This window comes from Passer montanus, unplaced genomic scaffold (assembly GCF_014805655.1).
Source record: "Passer montanus isolate IOZ18808 unplaced genomic scaffold, ASM1480565v1 scaffold22, whole genome shotgun sequence".
NCBI lineage: Eukaryota > Metazoa > Chordata > Aves > Passeriformes > Passeridae > Passer > Passer montanus.
The window spans coordinates 10,914,815-10,935,481 of NW_024366815.1; the positions used below are offsets into that span (position 1 = coordinate 10,914,815).

Consider the following 20,667-nt stretch of genomic DNA (forward strand, 5'->3'; position numbering starts at 1 on the left):
AAACTTATCCCTGTTTTTGTGCCAATTGGTGGACTTTGTAAGTTGAGGAAATTCACCTTTACAGTGACAGAATAAAGTAATACTTGGGCAATAGTTACTTCTGTGGTACAGTTTGGAAGGATACTTTCTATTCAAGCAAAGGGAGCTTATATACCCAAGTTGGTGAGGGGCTTCTATTTTCTTTGAAATAAATAGCAGCCAGGCCATAAATCAGTTGAAAATCTGCAGGTTATGGCTAATGATACAAATAATCTTGAATAATCTTGGCTTTCCTTTTAGTGATAGGAAGGGGTCTTTTCCAGTACCTGTTGAGAAAGATGGATAGCAGGAAATATTATTGACCTAGTCAGTGGAGTACCTAACTAAAAATCTTAAAAATAAACATGTTCTAAAATTTAAGGCAAAATTAAAAGGATGTTAAATGAGAGGCAAATAGTGAAGAATAAAATTATTAATGAAAATGTAGTGAAATATTTCAAGTTTATACTAGAAAATGAACTGAACATGAATTTACACTCGGATGCGGCTATCACTGTGTTGTGTGTCACTTATTTGTTGCTACAAATGCAGTACCTGTAAAAGTGTGGTTGTACTGTTGCAGTCAGTTCCAAGTATTGTACCACCAAAAAGGATAATGAACAATTCAATTAAAATGGACAAAACTGCCCAAAACTAGCAGAACACCATTTGGACAACTTTATTAGGAGATACTTCAAGGTAAGTGTAATTTATATAGGGAGGGTGAAATCTCAAGTCAAAGGAATGAAGCATACCTTTATTGTGAAACAGAATTTACAACTGAGGAATAATAGAATAGACTTTAGAAAGACTTTATCTTTAATGTAATGAACTGTAACAGAAGTGTTGTACCAAATGAGTAATTTTGCTCCAAGGTTAAAAGCATTTAGTTATTTTACATTTATTGGCCTGAATTTTAATCAGTACAGTGGAGCTATCAACATGGAAGACAGTCTTCTAAACATATAATGGTTTACCTATTCCAAATTAGTTTATGTATAAGAAATTGTACATATTTTAGAAATACTTCTGTCAGGAAGTTGATGTTTAAGTAGCAGTAGATTTTTCCATTGTTCTCTGCCTATCCTCTTGGGGAGTTTGGGATGGGGAGTGGGTTGTCATACTGTATCAGGTGTGCCTTGTGTCTTGCATTGTGTCTGTCTATGCTTTGAGCTGGCTGCATTAGGAAAAAATGTTAGTTCACAGGCTATGTAACCACATCAGTGTGATTCTGTGTTTGATTAATTAACACTACATTGCAGCCAGACCTTGCAGCCATAGTGGGAGAATTTCACTGCAGATCACAAAACAGTGAGAATAAGGCTTAGGTCATACTTGACAAGGTCGGGTCTTGTTCTGAGAGGATGCTAAGGAGGGGTCTGCAGCATGAAACATCTATTTTAAGTCTACAGCACAGATCTTTATTAGTATTGGCATCACATTTAGTATCACTTCTTCAATTTGTTCATATTATGTTTACCTAATACTTTTCTGTATTTGGAGATTAGATTAATTAAGAAATACTGGAGAGTGAAAATTTAAGTGTTTACATTGTTCCAAGAGGTCAGAGAAAAAAATCATACATGTTTGATTATAACCAGTCTTCCAATTTGTGAATAGTCTTGTTGACTATGCCAGACTGCTGTCAAGACCTTACTTTAAAAAAGATGTTTTTCTTTTATGTGACATTTGTTGTAGTGATGCCAGAAATTACATCAAACACTATCATATGAGTGCTGAATTAGTTCAGCATTTTGAAGTACTTGGTCAAATATTAAAAAAATATCTTTTTGAATTTTCAAAGTTCTGTAGAGTAAACCTGGGAATGTACTTCAATGAAATCTGCTTCAGACATAGAGCATCTATGCAGTTAATTATATGACGGTTTTAAACAGTAGAAGTATTTGGGAAGTAATATTTTAGTTTTTCTCATTAGAACATTTTTTGTAAATAGACAAATAATCTGTAGACTATGAAATTTAATTGTCATGCATGAGAAAACAGAAAAGCTGTAAAATACTGTCTGAATAGGGAAACCTAACAACTAAAGTAAAAACCAACATTCAAGAGTAAGAATTGTACTGAGGCATGTAGTACTGAGGCATTTTCTGCTTTGTTTATATTGTGAAAAATGAAAATTTATAAAATTATTTAGAAAATTGTCCAAATCAAGTGAGGATTCCAGTGCAACATTATATTTTATTTCTGTTTTATTTTAAAGTCTGGGTAATGTCAGGGGCACTCAAGGAATTAAGCCCTCTCTTACATGGAAAGATACTTTCTTGAAGTCTGGGACTTTAATAGGGTTTTGGACCCTTCAGAACACTGAAAATAATAAAATCCAAATTTTGATGGTTTGAGAACTTTGCAGCATTAAGTATGAAGATTTTTTCAGTTTATACAGTAGAGCTGCATTGTATCAAAGTATCCATTGTCTTTGCAAAACTTTGTTTTCTCCCACCATTCACATTTTTTTTACATTTAATCCCCTAATACCCAGCATCCCTGTGCAGTCCCCTTCCTGCTAAGGTGAATACTTTTTTCCGTTTGTCTCTCTGTCTGCAGAAGAAAAGAGGACAAAACCTCACTGTAAACCACCTTTGATTTTAGTAATAATCTTAACTATGTTCTCAAAATCCACCAACGTTTAAAAATTACCTGTATTTTAGACTAGGACCATATGCCTACCAAAGTTCAGAAAACATTTACTAGAAACTTGCAGTTCATACTGTTTTGCAGATCTGTTCTGGTCTGTCAGATAAGTGTTTTGAACCTCTAGGAATTACTTGTAAGATTTTATTGTTTGAGTTTGCTGAATGAACTAGTAAGTTTGTTCTAGAACTATTGCGTTTTTCATTGTAGCAAACTGAAAATCTAGTAATCAGTCCAACCATGGAAGCTCATTCTGTAAGCAAATCTTTTCAATTGTTCACAGACGCTAAATATTTTCTGACTCTTACCTAACTTCTTGGCAAACAATGGCTCTTTTGAATCTTAGGTGGGCCAGAGCTATAGCAACATTAACTAAACAGTTCTTGAAGGTGCAAAAAAACCCTAAGAAAAACATAAGTGGAGCTAGTCCTAATCAATAATATACAGGAGATTATGTTACTAACTCTCTCAACCATAAAATTATTTCATTTTTCTGGTATATTAATTTTTACACTACTTTACACTAAACTATATTTTAAGTTTCAGATACATAATATTTAAAGCTGTATTTTATTTTTTTTTTAATTCTGAGAGAAGTGAGTTATTTGTTTTGGTTATTAATTATCAAAAATGTTTCTAAGTTCTCTATTTGCAACTTCTGATAGGAATTCTATTTTAATTCCTCAAATATTATGGCATATTAGAATTTCTTATATAATTTGTGAGGATTTTATTTGGTTTGGAGCAAAACCAATTTCTCTTTTTAAGATTTCAGTCTCAGTAAGATTTTTAAATGAGTACTGCATACCCTTACAACTCCAAAAGAATGCAATATAAACTGTATATTGATGAGCTGAAAGTGGAATGTACTGAAATAATACAGGAATGTGTTTTAGATCTCTTACTTTAATTCACGAAAACATTCAATCATAATTACTTTCTCTTCAAACAAGAAGTTTTTGAGGTTTTTTGACGCTTTGGTATTTAGTCTAGCTATGCCATGCATTTTTTGGAATTTCTGTCCAGTAGGTATTTTGTCATATGAAATGTGTCATCTGAGTTGCTAAAGAATACATTTTGGATACTGAGGAAAATTTATGGGCCCGACACATTTCAAGCATACACAAACCCTGCTAAATAAACAGGAATGCCTTTTTATATGTGCATCTTTGTACATTCTTCTTGTTACATTCTTCATCTTACCTCAGTTTTGCATAAACTCATGATTACATATGAAAATGACATTACAATAGTTAATGAGATTGCTTTAGCATACCCAGAATGTTTTGTAGTGTAAAATACTTAAGTGTGTGTAAATATCTTCAGGCTAGCTCATGAAAGAAAAAATCAAAGAAAAATCATAAGTCTTTTGTTGATCCTTTTCAATGCTATAGGCTCTTGCTTTTTTATAGTTACATTAAATCTTCAGAATCAGGATGTTTTTCTCTGTCACAATATGTATTTTTTCTACCCTTCATGCATGTTTCTGGTAATACTTTCACCAAACCAAATTCACTTCATTTTTCTGTGAGTGTTTAGTGTACAGCTTCATTATCTCTCTCTTAAAAGGAAATAAAATCTGTGGAATTTCATATGGATTCTAATTACAAGAAAAGTAATTACTACAAGGTTTGTTTTAAAAAGTTTGTGCTGTGGAAAATTGCATGCATACTCTCAGATCTGCATTTTTGTCAAATTGTACCTTATCTGTGCCACAATTGGTGGACTTGTTATGACAAAGTTACACTACCTGCAGTGCTAGCAATGGAGCCCAGTCTTCAAGAGCAATATCAATATGAGCATAAGCAATGATCATGCTGTTCTGATCTACCACAGGCAGCTGAATTAGAACTCATATTTCTTGATTTCATTTAGTGGAAGAAAAAATTGCAGTTTTGAAAACAGAACAATTCTGGTACATCTTTTGTTGCGTGTTTGTTATGTTGTTAAATGTACCAGATGCTTTAGAATTTAAGCTTAAAATTACTAAGCTTTCTTTTCTGCTTCACTTCTTATTAGGAATTGATCATTCCTAAGCCATCCAGTCATTTCAGTTCAATGCCCTTGGATCAAGTTTTGTCTTTGTTATACTTCCTCTATTTGGTAGTTAAAAACGGACATAATTTGAACTGTTCCTTTTTTAAGTGTGAGCAAAATAAGGTCTTTCATATCTTTTTTTAATTAATATCTTCCTTTCTGGTTAAAAGACTTCAGGATTTCCTCCTTAGTTTCAGACTATCACTGTAAACCATGTCCCAAACCCAAAGTTTTAGGTTAAATTATATCATCATGTTGGCATGTATTGGCCGTAATTTCAGGATAGAAGAATCAGCCTGAAAGAAATTATTTTGACACAGTAAGATTAAGACTTTCTTGGTGGTAACTCAAGCTAGCTTACATAAATAGCAACTTATAATTCTTTTGAAAGTAGCATGAAATGTATTTTCAATAAGGTAGGTTATCTGTTTTCTTTTTTTTTCCCCCTCACCTTCCTTCCTAATGGGCTATATACAACAGCTTGTTCAAACTCAACAAGAAATTCTTTCTTTCATGCTATTTACATTTTGTTTGTGGTGAGATCCTCCTAGGGAACAAGATTCCTGTAACTTAAATTGGCTTCTGCATCTTGTGATACTTCTTATTTTCAATTCAGCTGCAAAAGTCTTGCAGGGAATCTGGGTTGCAGACTGGGAGATATGAAGTAGTAGGCAGAAATCTACTTTTACATTTTAAAAATTTTCTTCCTACCAAGTCTCTCTCTTCTGGACTTTTTTCCTTGCTTGCTAGTTACCACTCAGACACAAAGGAATTTTATCAAATAATTCCTGCATATCAAAAACTGAATATATAATTTCTATTAAAAAGTACTCTTTGGTTTTGTAATCATTGCAGCTTTAAAGTTTTAAAATAATCTTGGCTTAGGGGTTCTTGAAAGTCCTTCCTGTTTTGTTGCTTGCTTTAAATGTTGTGTGACAGGTTGTAGGACTTCGTGAAGAAATACAAGCATGTTTTTAAATAATTTTAATGAAAGTTGGAAAAATATGATGCGTTCAAGGGCACAGCTCTTTTGGTTGAGTCACTCTGAAGTTAGTTCAAGTGGATCTGATTATCTTTTGTCTGAGTTATGAAAAGGCTTTCCTAGGAGGCAGAGAGCATGAAGTTGAGGATTAGAAAACCTCTGACAGGCAAAAACCCAAGAAACAATAATATCAAAAGAAGTCTTTAACTGAAATTTAAATTACTTGTGTTAACAGTAAGTGGCACACATAGGAGTGTGATAAAAACACATAGACACAGACTTTCAGGGGAATTTTACCCTTTTTGTATAAGAATTGTATTTGAGCTGCACTATTTTAAACTACATTTTAGGCAAAAGACCTGTCTGACTAAGGATCACGTCTTTAAATTCAGCATATGTATATCAAAGGTTGGATTTCAGGTTTAAATGTTTGTCACCAGTTTGTGACTGGCATTTTCAAATATGTTCAAGAGCACTCTTCTCAGTTCTTTTGCTTATCATAGATAAGCAATTATATTGCATTAAGGGCAGTTATATTGATCATGGGGTAAATGTGATTCCCTTGAAAGTACTCATTTAGCTGAATGTCACCTGAGAGATTGTTTTTTATAAGAAAGCAGATTGTTTTCTACTTCAAATTATTTATCTAGGGGCTAAATGGTAGTAAAAGACAACATTATGTCGTTTCCAGACAGTCAGCATTTTGGATACATGTATTTCTGCTAAAACTAATGCATTATTTTGACAAAGGGTTCATCTTGAATTAAGAAAAATATTTTTAATTAGTAGAATAGATGACATAATAGGGGGAAATACTGAGCTTTTTCATTATATGTGGTAGTTTTTTTCTGAATTTCCATTCTCATCAGTTCATCTGATATTATGCTGCATGAAATTTTATGGCAGATTTGATTTCATTCATGCAGCTGTTTAATCTTCCCTAAATGTGTGTGCGTATTCATTTATCTATTTTGGTCATTCTGGAAGATGGATTTTTCTTTCTTTGTCTTGCTGGTACCTGTCATACTCTGTTCATTATTATATCCAGCGTACCAACTGGAAAACCCTAGCTCTGAATGGTATTAAGTATGTTTGACTACTTTCCCTGGTACCTTTTAAATACAATGTAGAAAGGGTTTAAATGTTGTTCAACTGCAATGCAGAAATTAAGATAAAAAGGAAATAATATATTTTATTTGTAGAAATATGTAAATTAGTATTTTATGTCTAGATATATAATTACAAACTTCATAGAAAACTTGAGTTGCAAGACATTTAGTTTGGAGTCTGAAACTTTTTCTGTACAGCTGTCAGCAGTCATCTAAAAAATTTGATAACAAAAAATTCATTTAGATTTACAGTTCACCAGACCGTATATCCTGAAATTTCTTGAAACAGTTTTCTCCAAAAATGTTTTCATCTGCAAATGTTCATCATTTGCAATAGATATCCCGGAGGTTTATTCTTCTGTTTGTTACCAGGAATAACAATTGTGTAAATATGTGTACATAAATTTTAAGTATACTAAATCAGTATGTACACTGTCTTAAAGCTGTTCAAGAATAAGAAAATAATGTGAAAGTATGGTGTTGATCAATTTTCCAATTCAGTTTTTGTCCCATTAAACTACTAATGAATAATGTATTCATTAATAATTTAATGGGACAGTGAAAAATCTTTTTTTACAGTGAAGACATTGTAAAAAATACAGAGTAGCTCATCCATATATTGCTTTATAAAAAAGAGTTTTATTCCTGAAGAGTTATATGAAAAAGGGTTTATTCCTCATTGATAGCATGGACTCTTAAAAATTTAAATGTTAGTGAGTTTTTTCTGTATTGCAAAATCAAGGACTTGATTTGTGGCTACTTCAGCCTACAAAAGAGGGAAACTGTGACATTTTCTATAAATTGTATTTGTTTACTTTTGAACAAAGAGTCACAGAATATTAACTCACATAAGATTTCAACTGCTACGAGAAAGTTCTTCAATAATTAAGGTCATTTGGTTAAAGGAATTGCAACAGTTTTCATCAGAGGTTTTATTTCTGTTATCCTGCTTTCCCTGGCTCCATAGTAAAGTATAATTGAAAGAAAAATCTTTTGACTCATTCTCTGCCCAGTGCAGTGTTGTGTTTTTCATTTCAGCAAGTAGCAAATCATTCTACTGCTGAGAAAGCAGTACAACTGAAATGTTTTATGGGAGTGTTTTGCTTGGTATTTTATCTCCAAAAAGACACTAAATCATTAAACCAAACTAAATTTGTTTAACCAAATATGTTTCCGTATTCAGAGGAGGAACCTGCTCCAAACAGTGTTGTTGAAGAATACCTTCAGGAGAAGAGAAAATACGAAGACAAGCGAAAACAGCAGCCAAAGAAAGGAGTTTCCCGTGAAGATCAGGTAATAGTTTGATAGCCTGGGCAACAAAAATCCAGAAAATAAATTATGTTCATTTTTGAATATGTTTATCTCTTGATTTGTATAAAAGCAGAGTTTTAAAATCAGTTATTTTATTTTCTATTAAAATAAAGTTATTATTAATAAAAATAAATATTTTAATTACCCAGTTACATAGGTAAATGAATCTTCAATGTGTACTTGAAAGGGATCCCAGTTTAGCTGCTCAAATCTTCTGAAAGGAAATGCTAGTCATGGAGAGATGTTCTTGATTACATTTTTAAAAATTTGCATTTTTTCATCATATGCTTTCCTTGCTGTAGGATAATGCTGAGACAGAAGTTTACATATTTGGCATTTGGTTTTTAACATTTAAAATTACAGTTTAAAAATATTAAATTCATCAATACTTCTTGTTGTGAAATGAAAGAAATTGTTTATAAGACTGTAAAAAGAAGCTGTTTTAAATACAATTAAAATTATTATTCAAAGTTAGTTAGCATGTCTGTAGGCTCTAGCAGGCAAATATGAGCAAAGTAAGGTTTGCTTTACAAAGGCAATTGTTTTTTTCTAAAGTAGGAAAGTCTGTAATGGTTAAATATATGAAACTGACTATGAAGTGGTAATACCATCAACTTAAAATCTGTGTTGTACATCACATACATTGGTTTGTAAGTGCATGTCAGTCAGCTACGAAGATGTTCCTGTTCACATGTTCAGTCTAGAAGAGAGTGGAAACTTGAGGCTTAGTAACTTCAAAGCAGCATTTGGCAAAACTTTATATATGCAGCAAGCTGATTTAGCCCTGAACTAAGAAGTTTATGGAAACTTTGTACATTCAAAATCCCATTATCTTTGAATCAAAGAGTACTAAAGCTCTGTTGGCAGTGTGGATCAAGGGACTTAAAACCATGTCTAATGAATTTATATCAGCCCTGTCCTAGACATCACCAGAAAACAAGATGAGTTGATAGGGATATATATTCTAGGAGATCTTCATTTTTATTTATGTAACCCTGCTGGTAACTATTCAACAATAATTAATCAAGTTCTTTTTATTCCATTTCACTTGTGGAGAGCCTCTTCTTGTCTCACACCCCTGTAACTTATCCTACGGTACAATACCATTTTCCATCCTCAGTGCAATAGTTAAGGGAGAGAGAGAAAAGGTATCTTTCCCTAAAATACTAGAATGGAAGTCCTAGCCCTCCTATTCAGTCAGGGTCAAATTATAAAATTATTCTAAGCATAGTATAGCATCTAGTGGCTCACTACAAAAATGCCTACTAAGATATTTCAAAATTATTTCTGTCATCAGGTCTAATCACGGGAATGCTGTCACCAGAGAAAATTAGACAAGACATAAAGATGTGGCTTTTTTTGGTCACAGTTTCATATTAAAAGGGTCAGTTTGAGTTGGTTTCCTTCTGATGACCTCAGCAAAGATTTGCTGTCTCAGGTGTTGCAAGTACAGTGTTTACAATAGTATGGAAAGCTGTAGAACTAGGATGATTTGCAGGCCCAAATATCCTCAAAACTTTCGTCTTTCTCACCTTAGACAGAAGAACAGACAGAAAATAAAGAAAGTAAATGCAGAAAAAGTCCTCCAAAATCTACCCTTGGCAGTGCTAAAATATGTTTTTGAAAGAATTCAAAAGCCAGGAAACTCCTCAAGCTAAGATTGCTCCCAGAAGGAAATTTGATTCCAGTGAACACTTCTGGTATTTCCTATTTCTGTTTTCTATTCTTGTTTAGTTTTTATTCTTTTATTTAGTTTTTATTCTTTTAAATTTGAAAAACTTGACCAAACAAAACTACACAGCCATACAGAGGTGTTTTACAACATGGGTTGCCAACCTATCACCTACAAGTCAAATGTAGCCTGCCACATAAATTCAGTTAGGCACTTACTCCCTGATGCTTTCATTTTCAGGAATGTCTCAAATATCAGCAAAAAAAAAAATCTGTGGGCTGTGCAAATTATTCATAAGCTCTTCACTTTTTTTTGATGAGCACCCCTCTACCATCACAAGGCTCAGACATACAACTTTTGTATAATCAAACTCCCATTTTAGATGATCAGAAAGAAGAACTATGGTACGATCTTAAGGTGTCATCTGAGATTTGGTGACTTCATTGTCCCTGAAAGATCAGGCAATGTCCATTTGAGAATAAAACAGCAGGTTTAAATGAGTATGAGCTTTATGTGTGCAGCATAAGAACCTGTATCTGCAGAAATAGTTAAGCTGGTTCATTTTTTTAGACAAAAACTTTGAGTTTTTTCAATGTCCACACATAATTTAAAATATCATCAACATAAAGTATATAAGTATCAGTTAAACTGGGTCTTTGAGGCTTGAATGGTTTGTAATTTATACAGTAGATTACTTTAAAAGAGGACAGTAGCATGTCCAAAAAGCAAAATTCATTGTCGGCAGTGTTATTTAATCAGCTGTTTTATTCTCTTGGTACCTACAAGTATTGTTCCTTAAATATTCCTTTTTGTTTCACTAGATGGTGAGAGAAGTGCTTTTTCACACCTGACAGGCCCCTCCCTGCTTGGTCTTGTTGCCTCAGCATTGCCTGCCCCACTCACTCGTCAGTGCATTCCATGCAGTCCTGCTCTCACACCCGCCATCACCTCTTGCTCTCTCACCTCTCTAAAGTGTTTCTTCCAAATTCATATGAAAAATCACTCTCATTGTACTTTTTCTCAAAATAATAAAGATGTTGTATATGTCTGTTGGTGTGTAGAAATACAGAATTTCTCTAAAACTGTGTGTTTAATTTCAGACGCTGGCATTGTTAGACCGATTTAAAACAAAGTTAACCCAGGCAATTGAAGAAACTCCTGAAAATGAGCTTTCTGAACCTGACGTAGATAATGACGAAGGATGGTGAGTTTTTTGCTTTTGGCTTTCTGTGTTTACCAATACAAATCCTGCTAACACAGTCGCACTGCTATGCATAAATTTGAGTAGCAGAAAATACCAAATGTGAAGGCAGCTGCTTCATTAGGAGTCAGCTAAAAGGTACTGGTTTAGCACTCTGAAAAATGTGTCATGAGAGTAGATGACATATAATGTTCTGTAGTTTTAAATCCTTCTAAAACTCTGTGTTGAGTGTGGTAAGTATTTTTAAATGATGGATGAGATGAAGATAGTCTGACTCATCTGAAGTATAAGGTGACCCCAAGGCAGTGGGCTATTACTGAAGCTGATAAAGCATGAAATAAATGGGCAGGAGATCTTTCTCCTTTTTAATGCCTTTATTAAGAAGCACTGCAGAAGTTACTGCCTTAATGCCTCCTGGTCAAGGAATCAGTGTGTACCCTGTTGTCTCATATTCATCTTTCATGCAAACTACCTACCTTAGGTAATCAAGGGGATAAAAATCAATATGATTTGAAGTGGGATCTTGAAGTTCTAGGATGCATGCTGTTAAATTCTCATAAAAGTAGGCATAATGCAAAAATACATAAAATACCTGGAAAAAAGAAAATAAATCCTAGCAAAAAAGCTAGGATTGTAAGCTTACACGTCATGTTTATAAGGCAAGCATTACAACAAAACAGGCTCTCTGCCTACAGATTTTTTCATAGTTGTATGCGTAAGCCATTGCAGCTACAGCAAAATTACCAATAAAATAGAAACTTTAACGAAGTTCTTGATAAATGTTTTAAGACAACCAGTATTTCTGTATATCAGATGACTTAAAATTATTTTGTTACTTCTTCAAACAGTGTTTTCTTCCTTCATTATGTCTTTTCCTACCTCAGGCTCTTTGAGGATGAGAGATAACATACAATATAAATTCCGACATCCTTGGATTTCACTGATATTTTGAGATCCTTCTGAGCTACCTAAGTGCTTCTAAGTCCTCCAAGAATTATAGAGCAATTATTTCATTTGGAAGGGACCTACAACCATCATCCTGACTGCCTGACAACTTCAGGGATGTCCAAAAGCTATATTGTTAAGGGCATTGTTCAAATGTCTCTTGAGCACTGACAGTCTGGGAGCATTGATCTCTGCTCTAGGAAGCCTGGTCCAGTGTTTGACCACCGTTTTGGTAAAGAAATACGTCCAAATATCTGGTCTAAACCTCCCATGTCCACTACATGATTCCTGTATCTGGCCTTTTTATGAACATTTTATGAACTTGATCTTCATGTCCAATATTTTCTTGTCACAGTAATACGACCAGTCTTTTAAGTACTTTTATGGAGTTGAAACATATCTTTCCTGTTTCTTTCTGAGTAACTACTGATGTCTAATCATCAGCAATGCTATCCACTGTCATTCCTACTGAATTAAGAAGTGCTGTAATTTCAGATTATGAAGTTGTATTTTTGTTCAGAAAGCAGTACTACACTCAGAATTGCACTAAAACAAATACTTAAAATAATATGAAACTACATAATAGACTAATAATTAATATCATTAATTTTGCAGCTCAGTAACTGTTCATGTTAACTTTACAGACAGATGAGGTAGTCTGTTTTCAAATAATTTACTTTGAGGCCAAGTAAATTGTAAAATGTATGTTACACACATTGGCTATAAACAACATTACCAAAGCAATGAGATCTTCTGAAAGCTTAACTATTCTGTGAAGCCCTCTGAAAGTTATATTGCAAATTTTGAATTAAGTGCTTACGTTTTCAGTACCTTTGTGGTACAGGAATATTTGACATAACTATAGTGACTTCACATTTTAAAATTCTTTCTTAATTTGAATCTACTTCTCAAAAGACAGTAACTTTATTTGATTTTTATGAAATGCAGTTAATGTATGGCATATGCATATATCATACACGCAAACAATGTGATTCTTCCAGGCCATTTTCTAGGTCGTGGTGCTGTTTTTATGGGAAGGGAAAGCCTTGCCAGTATGCTTTGCTCTACTGTCAGGGTATGTTATCTGAGATAAAATGATTGCCTCTAAGACATTTTTATGTGTCCATGAGTGGCCACACATTGAGGTATAATTTTCTTTCTCTGTCAAGATAGAAACCATTACCAATTTGTTATGTTTTCTTTTGTTTGGCAAACTTCTCTCTGCATATTTGGCTGAGCTGCTGTATTGGCATGGCACATAGCAGACATTTGGGCACTTTTCAGCAGCATTCTACTTTTTATGCAATAAAAAAGGAAGAAATATGACTCTATTGTAAACAGTGTGTATGGTGTTTGATAATTATTACCAGACTTTACTGTCTAAGAACACATCTGAAGAAATGTTGTGAGTGCTGAAGAGAAATGCGTAAGACTAAGTTTTAATGTGGGATATCAGAATCTCTGCTGAGACATTTTATTGCAACCTCTACTGCTCTGTGAGAATGATAATTTATATTTGTCTGCAGCAATCAAAATCCAGTTTCCCTGGCAGAATTCAAAAATATCATCATAAATATTTTATCTGCTCAAAGAAGGGGTCAAAGAATAAAAACGTCTGACACTAAGTAAGTGGACACAATTTTACAGCATCTGGGTACCTTAGAAAGATATTCTTGATCTGAGTTCTTCCAGCCATTATTTTCCTTGTGGTTTCGTGTTGACAACTAGTGCTTGTGCTTTCCTCTTAATGATTTGTTAGATGTTCTCAGTACTATTCGATTACTTGTTGCTCATTATTTGCTTACAATCCAAATAAGAAGGACTCAGATGCATTACTATATTCTTTTTTCTTAAAGGTTGTATAGAGTGCTGCAGAGGTAGGTAGAGATTATCTGTCAGAACTCAGTTACATTCTTGGCTTAGAATCTTAACCAATACTTTCCCCAAAAATGTAGATGAGGTCAGTCACGATGGCAGTGAGGTATCATTTGCTTAGAGACTATTATGGAAACAGTATGTCACAAGAGAAGACCCAGTTGGAATCTACTTGATACTTGCCACTTGGATTACTGAATAGGCTTCAAATAGGAATTTGAATGAGAAAATACTGCACAGGCTACACTCATTCAGAACACTGCTGCTACTCATCTTGTGTAGGGCTTGCTATCACACATATAGTTGCATGCATGTGATTTTTACCCATTCAGGTAGTAGTAACACTTCAGGGTTCTGATAGTACTAACAAATAGTTGCAACTGCAGTCAAACACAGATTTCATTCCAGAAGATGTTACAGCAACTGCAGATAACAAAACTAATGATACAGATCCTGTGAACATGACAAAATATTTTTCATAGAGAGAATCCAGCAATGGGATTAAAAAATTCTGATGCAATCAAGTACATTCAAAAATTGTTTGAGTTAATCTGTGCAAAATATTCCTCTTCAAATAGGATAAGAGTGATACTTAGTACTGTAAAACACCTTCAGTCAAGTAATTCTGAGAGTTCCAAGTGCTTCTTTCAAGATGTGAAATCTGAGACTAGATACAGCACTCAGCTAAGTCTGTCTGTGTTGAGTGGAAGGATACTTTTTTTGTTGCCCTTTTTTTCATACCTGGTTTCCATTCCTTTCTAAGCCACAAATCCTTTCCTATTGCCTAACTTACTTCTGTCCTGTACCCATACTGTTGATCGCTCTTACTGGAATTTAGCCATTGCACCTTTTTAATTGTATCCCATTTTTCATACTATACTCCTGTTTGCCAAAATCACATGAATTCTGAATACTCCAATAGACATTCAAAACTTCATATTATACATATGTTCTGTAATTATATTCTTCTCCAGCATAGTCATAAGTAGAAATTAACTAACCAACCATTACCACATTAAGCTTTTCACTTTGACATTAAACTATGGCTGTTTACTCCTAAAAATAGGGCTCTCCAGCTGAATTTTTAGGAACCTTACATGCTTGTGAAATGTAAGAAATATATGTACAATTTCCTATGTGGAATATTGGTTTTTGTGGAAGGAACAGATTCTCTGCTGTAAAAATACACATCATGTCCTTACCCAAAATCTGGACTTAAACTCTTTTTCCTCTGATCTTTTAAAACAAGTGGAGGCTTCCTGAAACTACAAGTTTTACTGGCATACTGAAGTATATCTAGTGGTATGACAACTTTTGAGTTGGTGGAATTTTCTGTGGTAAGGAAGTCACCACATTGCTTTTTGAAAACTCACCTGGTTGCCAAATCAATTTAGCATATATCTATGTATGATCTCCATTATTTATACAGTCTCATAGACAAAATGCACAAAAAGGTTCAGGAATCAACTTCAGTATCATTCTTGAACTTAAAACTTAGTTGTCCTTGTCAAGTAACTGAAAAATCAAGATGATCATCACTCCATACCACTAAAATACCATACATTGCACACAAAACCAGTAAAGTTTACAGAACTTTATAAGACACGGAAGACACATAGGTTAGGAAATCGTGATGGGTTATTTCCTGGATTGATTGAAAAGATATCCCCATTCATTCACTTATTGAGACTGATGCTCTTCAGTATCCTTATCAGTGACAGAGGCAGTGGGACCAAGTACCCCCTTAGGACATTTGCAGAGGCAGGAAGCTGAGCAGTGCAGGGGACACTGCAGAAAGATGGGATGCCATCCAGAGACACCAGGACAACCTTGAGAAGCAGGTTCATGTGAACAGCATAAAGTTCAACAAGGCCAAGGTGATGCATCTGGGCCAGGGCAATTCCAGAGAAGAGCAGACTTGGGAACAGCCCTGCCCAGAAGGGCCTGCGGGTGCTGGTGCCTGAGAGGCTGGACATGACCCAGCCATGGGCACTCCCAGCCCAGAGAGCCACACGTGTGCTGGGCTGCATCCAGAGCAGGGTGGGCAGCAGGGCCAGGGAGGGGATTCTGCCCCTCTGCTCTGCTCAGACCCCACCTGCAGGGCTGCAGCAGCTCTGGGGTCACAGCACAGGAAGGACATGGACTCTTTTGAGCTGGTCCAGAGAAGGAACACAAAAATGCGATCTGGAATATCTCTCCTGTGAGAAAAGGCTGAGAAAGCTGGGGTTGTTCAGGCTACATAAGAGGAGGCTCTGGAAAGACCTTATTGTGATAGATATTTCAGTAATTAAAGGGTGATTAAAAGAAGGAGGGAGAGTGACTTTTTACTTGGGCAGGTAGGGACAGGATGAGAGGTGATGATTTTAAATTGAGAGATATAAATTAGATGCTAGAAAGAAATTCTTTACTCAGAGGGTAGAGGTACTCAAACAGATTGCCCAGAGGGGTGTCAGATGACCCTTGGCAGTGGGTTGGATTGGGTGACCTTTAAAAATCTCTTTCAATCTACACCATTATATGATTCTATAATATGAACATTGCATTGAAGCAATATTCTGTTCCTGCTTGAAAACTATTATGCTGATAATCTTTTGAGTTCTGATAAATACAGTTTTACATTGTCACTTCTTCAGTTTTGACTTTGTGAAAGATGCCAGATTCATTCCGTTGGACCTTTAATATTCAGTGTAGAAACTGAAATATTAATATGTGAAAGTTGCTCCTTACCAGATGGATATGATTATGTGAAGTGCATTAAAATTGCTGCCACCAGGGAATCAGCCAAAATCTGTATCGTCCTCGGTAGAAGGATTTGGTCTGTTATTAATCCCATCAGTTCACAAGCCAGGTCTGCAAGTAGACCCCCAGTTGATTTTCGAGTTTGTGTTACAGTGAAACCCAGTAATTTTTCTTTCATTCTGCACCTGGCCAGAAGTTTAGGATTTCTTCTTCCGGATTCAGATCTCATCACTGGCCTTTATCTGCTCTCAGTAATGCACTCTGCAGCCTTTCAGAATTTGACTGAGACTGCCAGCATGCTACATAGTTCATTTAATTAATAGCACGTGATGCCAGTGCTTCCTAACTGAACCACTGCAATGTTTCCTGGGTGGAATGTAAGGTGTTACATGTGAAACATAAAGTTTCTTAATCTTTAGAAGAGATCAGTTTTTTCCTTCCCTGTGGAGTGCTGTCACAGCTGTAACTAAGCAACAAATGCAAATAAGTCACTTAAGTTTTTTTGGAAGTATGTCTAGACTCTGAAACTTGGTCTTTCTTTTTATTTGAAATAACATAAATCCATTCAGCTTTCAGATATACTGTGGGACAAGAAAGAATGAGCAAAATGGGAATTTGGAATGAGGTGGTAGTTTTTCACATGGTTTTTCAGTCTAAAATTCTTCTGGTTACTTACCTTTGTTGAGTCTAAACTATTCTAAATGTTGGTTAATTTGAGGTATAGGAAAAGTAGACAATTTTTTTAAAATCAAAATGAAAAAGTCAGTACGTGACATACCTTCCAATTTAGAAAAAAGGTTGTTGTGAAAACTGTGTGACAGTCAAGGTCTTCTATTTTAAATAAAAAGGTATTTCATGTCTTGCTTAATGGATGGTTTCATGTCCATATTGTATAATTACTAGTGTTGTCGAAACTATTGTCCTCTTAAGTTATTTATAAAAAAACTCATGTAAGATGATGAGGATTAAAACCAATTCAAATGAATGTAATGACGTGCATACTTTAAAGGCACTGTTTAAAATCTCGTGTGTCTTACAAAGCTTTTAAACATATCTTCTTCTTGCTCATAAAATATCTCAGTCTGCACAGTGATGCTTTACATAGATCAGATCACCTGATTTTAGCAGAAATTGAAGGGAATTGGGCTGGTTTTATTAATTTATTTGTTCTATGGACAAAAAACTCACAGAAGTTCAGTGCTAATCATTTAAAGTGCAGCCTGATTTATATAAGTCAGATAATGTAATCTGTTCCCAATTCTGAATTTCAGAAAACTGTCACTGAGGCCACTTAAATATTGTGGGAACACTGGGTGCTAATTCTGAGTTCTTTTTGCCAGGACAATAATTGCAATTCGAGTGTTCAATTTTTTACCCAGTTTGTAGAGATAGTTTCATTTTACTCTAGAACAAACAGAAAATAAATCTTTATATTAAATGAAGGTACTCTCTATCCACCATCAATAGTTATGCCCTCTATCTTGTTTAAGAAACATATTTGTTCATAATACAAGGAAGTTTCCTTTCAGAATATTTATGATTGGTTTCATGAAAAATATGGCACAATTAGGAGTAGCAACACACAATATTTTACTTACCTTGTAAAGATTTTGTAACAGAGGGCGATTTGGGTCTTAAAACAGTATCAAGGCATCACTTTCCAATGTCTGTTGTAGCATACAGACTAGAATTAGTTTGGGCTTGTTTTTTAATTGAAATAGCAATTTTAGAATCAGGTAAATGCTGAAGTTAGCCAGACTGGTTTTATATTACAATATTTATTTTCTCTTAAGAACTAAATCACAATGCATACTATTAGTATTTAATCCATATACATTTGATAATATGTTCCATTTTATTTCCAGGATTTCCTATTTACTACAGTATATACTATTGAAATTTGCAGGGTGAAGTTCTTCAGGATAGACACCTAAAATACTGGTTAAATTTATTTTATAAAAGTTGTTGTATATGCATTTTATAAAATACAGATTTTTCTTTCCTACAAAACCTCATATTTAGGGTTATGAAATACAGCTTCCTCAAGATTAGCACCAGTCTTTGCAGCTTCAGTTGCAGAAGCTTAATGACAAACACAGAAAACCCCTGAAAAGTAAGCTGCAGTCTGTTTTACATGCTGATGCTAGCCTGGGGAATGACAGAAAAAGTGCTGCTGTAATTTATGCCAGTGAGGCACAAAGATGGATTAAAGCCATGTTTGCTCCCCTCCTCCCATCCAGACTTGAGCCAGCGTTCCTTCACTAGTCTGGAAAAACTGGCTCTATATTAGGTCTCTCCTGCTAAGGCCATTGATTTACTCAACTACATTTTTTAAAAGTTGACAAAATACTTACTTGATTGTTACAAAGGATAAATGAGTGCCAGAGGTCTGTATTAGAAACACATTGGAAAGAGAGGTTTCTTTTCTGTTTGGCAAAAAAATAAGCATTTGTTTGGGTTTTAGTGCTGCCACTAACCTTTAAAGGAAGAAAAAAAAATCTTCTGCTGTAAATCTTTCTTTTTTCCCTCCAGTTTTGTCTCCACCTTCACCCCTGTACTGCTAGAATGTGGCCAGACCTTGCTTGATTTGTAAATGCCACCCCCTACCCCACTGCTTCAGTCAGTAATTCAAATTAACAAATTGTTCTTCTGTTGACATTGTATATTGATTGCCTCTAGCTGTTCAGCATGTCTGAGAAACTCAGAGCATTTAAAGTGGGGGTTTTTGCTTGTTTATTTTTTGCTAATTCCTCTGTATCTGAGCTTATTTCGACTAGGCATCTGAATTTTGACTACTGTTTGACTTAAATTCAGAGATGATCCATGCTTCAGTTCAGGGATATCTTGTTTTAGATATACTGTCTGGAAATCTGACTTTTTTATTGCCAGAAAATCTAGTAAAGAATGAAGAAATAATCTCCTAAATCTTTATTAGTCTGGCTTAAGCTTCCTGTGTATTTACACACCTTTTCAAGCACCCCAACTTCATCACATTGAATGACGAATTTAAAAAGTGAGGATTTTATATATTCAGAATGAGAGAGGGAGGGGCAAAAGAAAAGGGAGAGTGTCCAGAGAAATCTGAATGTTTTGAAAATCTGAGTATTTTTGTGCTAGAAATGCTCTCCTCTCCTTTATTTTCAACTCTCCTCTCCTTTCTTTTCACTCTAGCTCTGTGCTGTGTTGATACAATAATGCCTGACTGCTTGTGTTAACAGTTTGCTGACTGACTTCGGGTATCAGATGTTGTACAAGCTGTTGTACAAGCTATTGCTGGAGACAGGATGCTAGAACAGATGGATCACTGGTCTGTTCCACTATGGTGGCTCCCATGTACTCGTAGTAAATGCTGTGTAGAGCTTTTCTGTACTGGTATGCTGTCTGGAACTATGTCTGGAATTTGCATTTTAGTCTTCCATACCAGTCTACTCTACCAGGAGCAGTTGTTTATTTAAAGTATCCATCTTCTTCTATCAACCTACTTAACATTTTTGTGAAGGGGTCAAGGATGTAGTGTAAATATACTATACATATTAATTGTTATAGAGCAGAAGCAATATCAAGATAGGATAGGATAACTCAAGATAGGATAACTGAATTTTATTCAGAGGAATATTTATTGCTCAAAAAAGTAAGTCACCATAGTTGAACATAGTTCTCCTGATACTATGAAAAGCCATCATATTTTCCCACAGATTATTATGAATAAGGTGAGCTTTTTCATAGCTAAAGTGATTTCCCCTTCTCTTAGAAGGTTACTTACAGTTAAATGTTCTTTCAAGAGAAAAAGATTTTTATTACTATCTTAAGCAGTCCAAGGATACAATACTATATTAGTCTTCACCAAGCTTAGGTTACTTTGTTGTTAGCTTTGCAAAAACTGGTATCTTTGGGGTTCTTTTTAAGCTGGAGGTCCCATGGTTAGTGAAACTATTGGTTTCTTTTTCTAATTTTGGTAGTGATTATTTTGTGATAAAACTAAACATACTACAGTTCAAATAAACGATCTCAGAAAATGTTATTTTAGAAATATCTGCAGAAGTTCTGTTCTCATCATTTTATGCTGCAGGTTAACACAAAGAGAAATTATAAACAATTAAATCTTCAATCTGTGGAGGATCCAAAA

General features: G+C 34.6%; 1 protein-coding gene across 1 annotated transcript in view; it reads left to right on the forward strand.

Moving 5' to 3' along the window:
- Positions 1-20,667, forward strand: part of CWC27 (CWC27 spliceosome associated cyclophilin) — a 96,727-nt gene that overhangs the window by 68,119 nt on the left and 7,941 nt on the right. The window contains exons 12-13 of the mRNA XM_039709656.1: positions 7,982-8,091; positions 10,882-10,985. Coding sequence (XP_039565590.1) covers positions 7,982-8,091; positions 10,882-10,985 — 214 coding nt within the window. The remainder of the gene's footprint in view (positions 1-7,981; positions 8,092-10,881; positions 10,986-20,667) is intronic.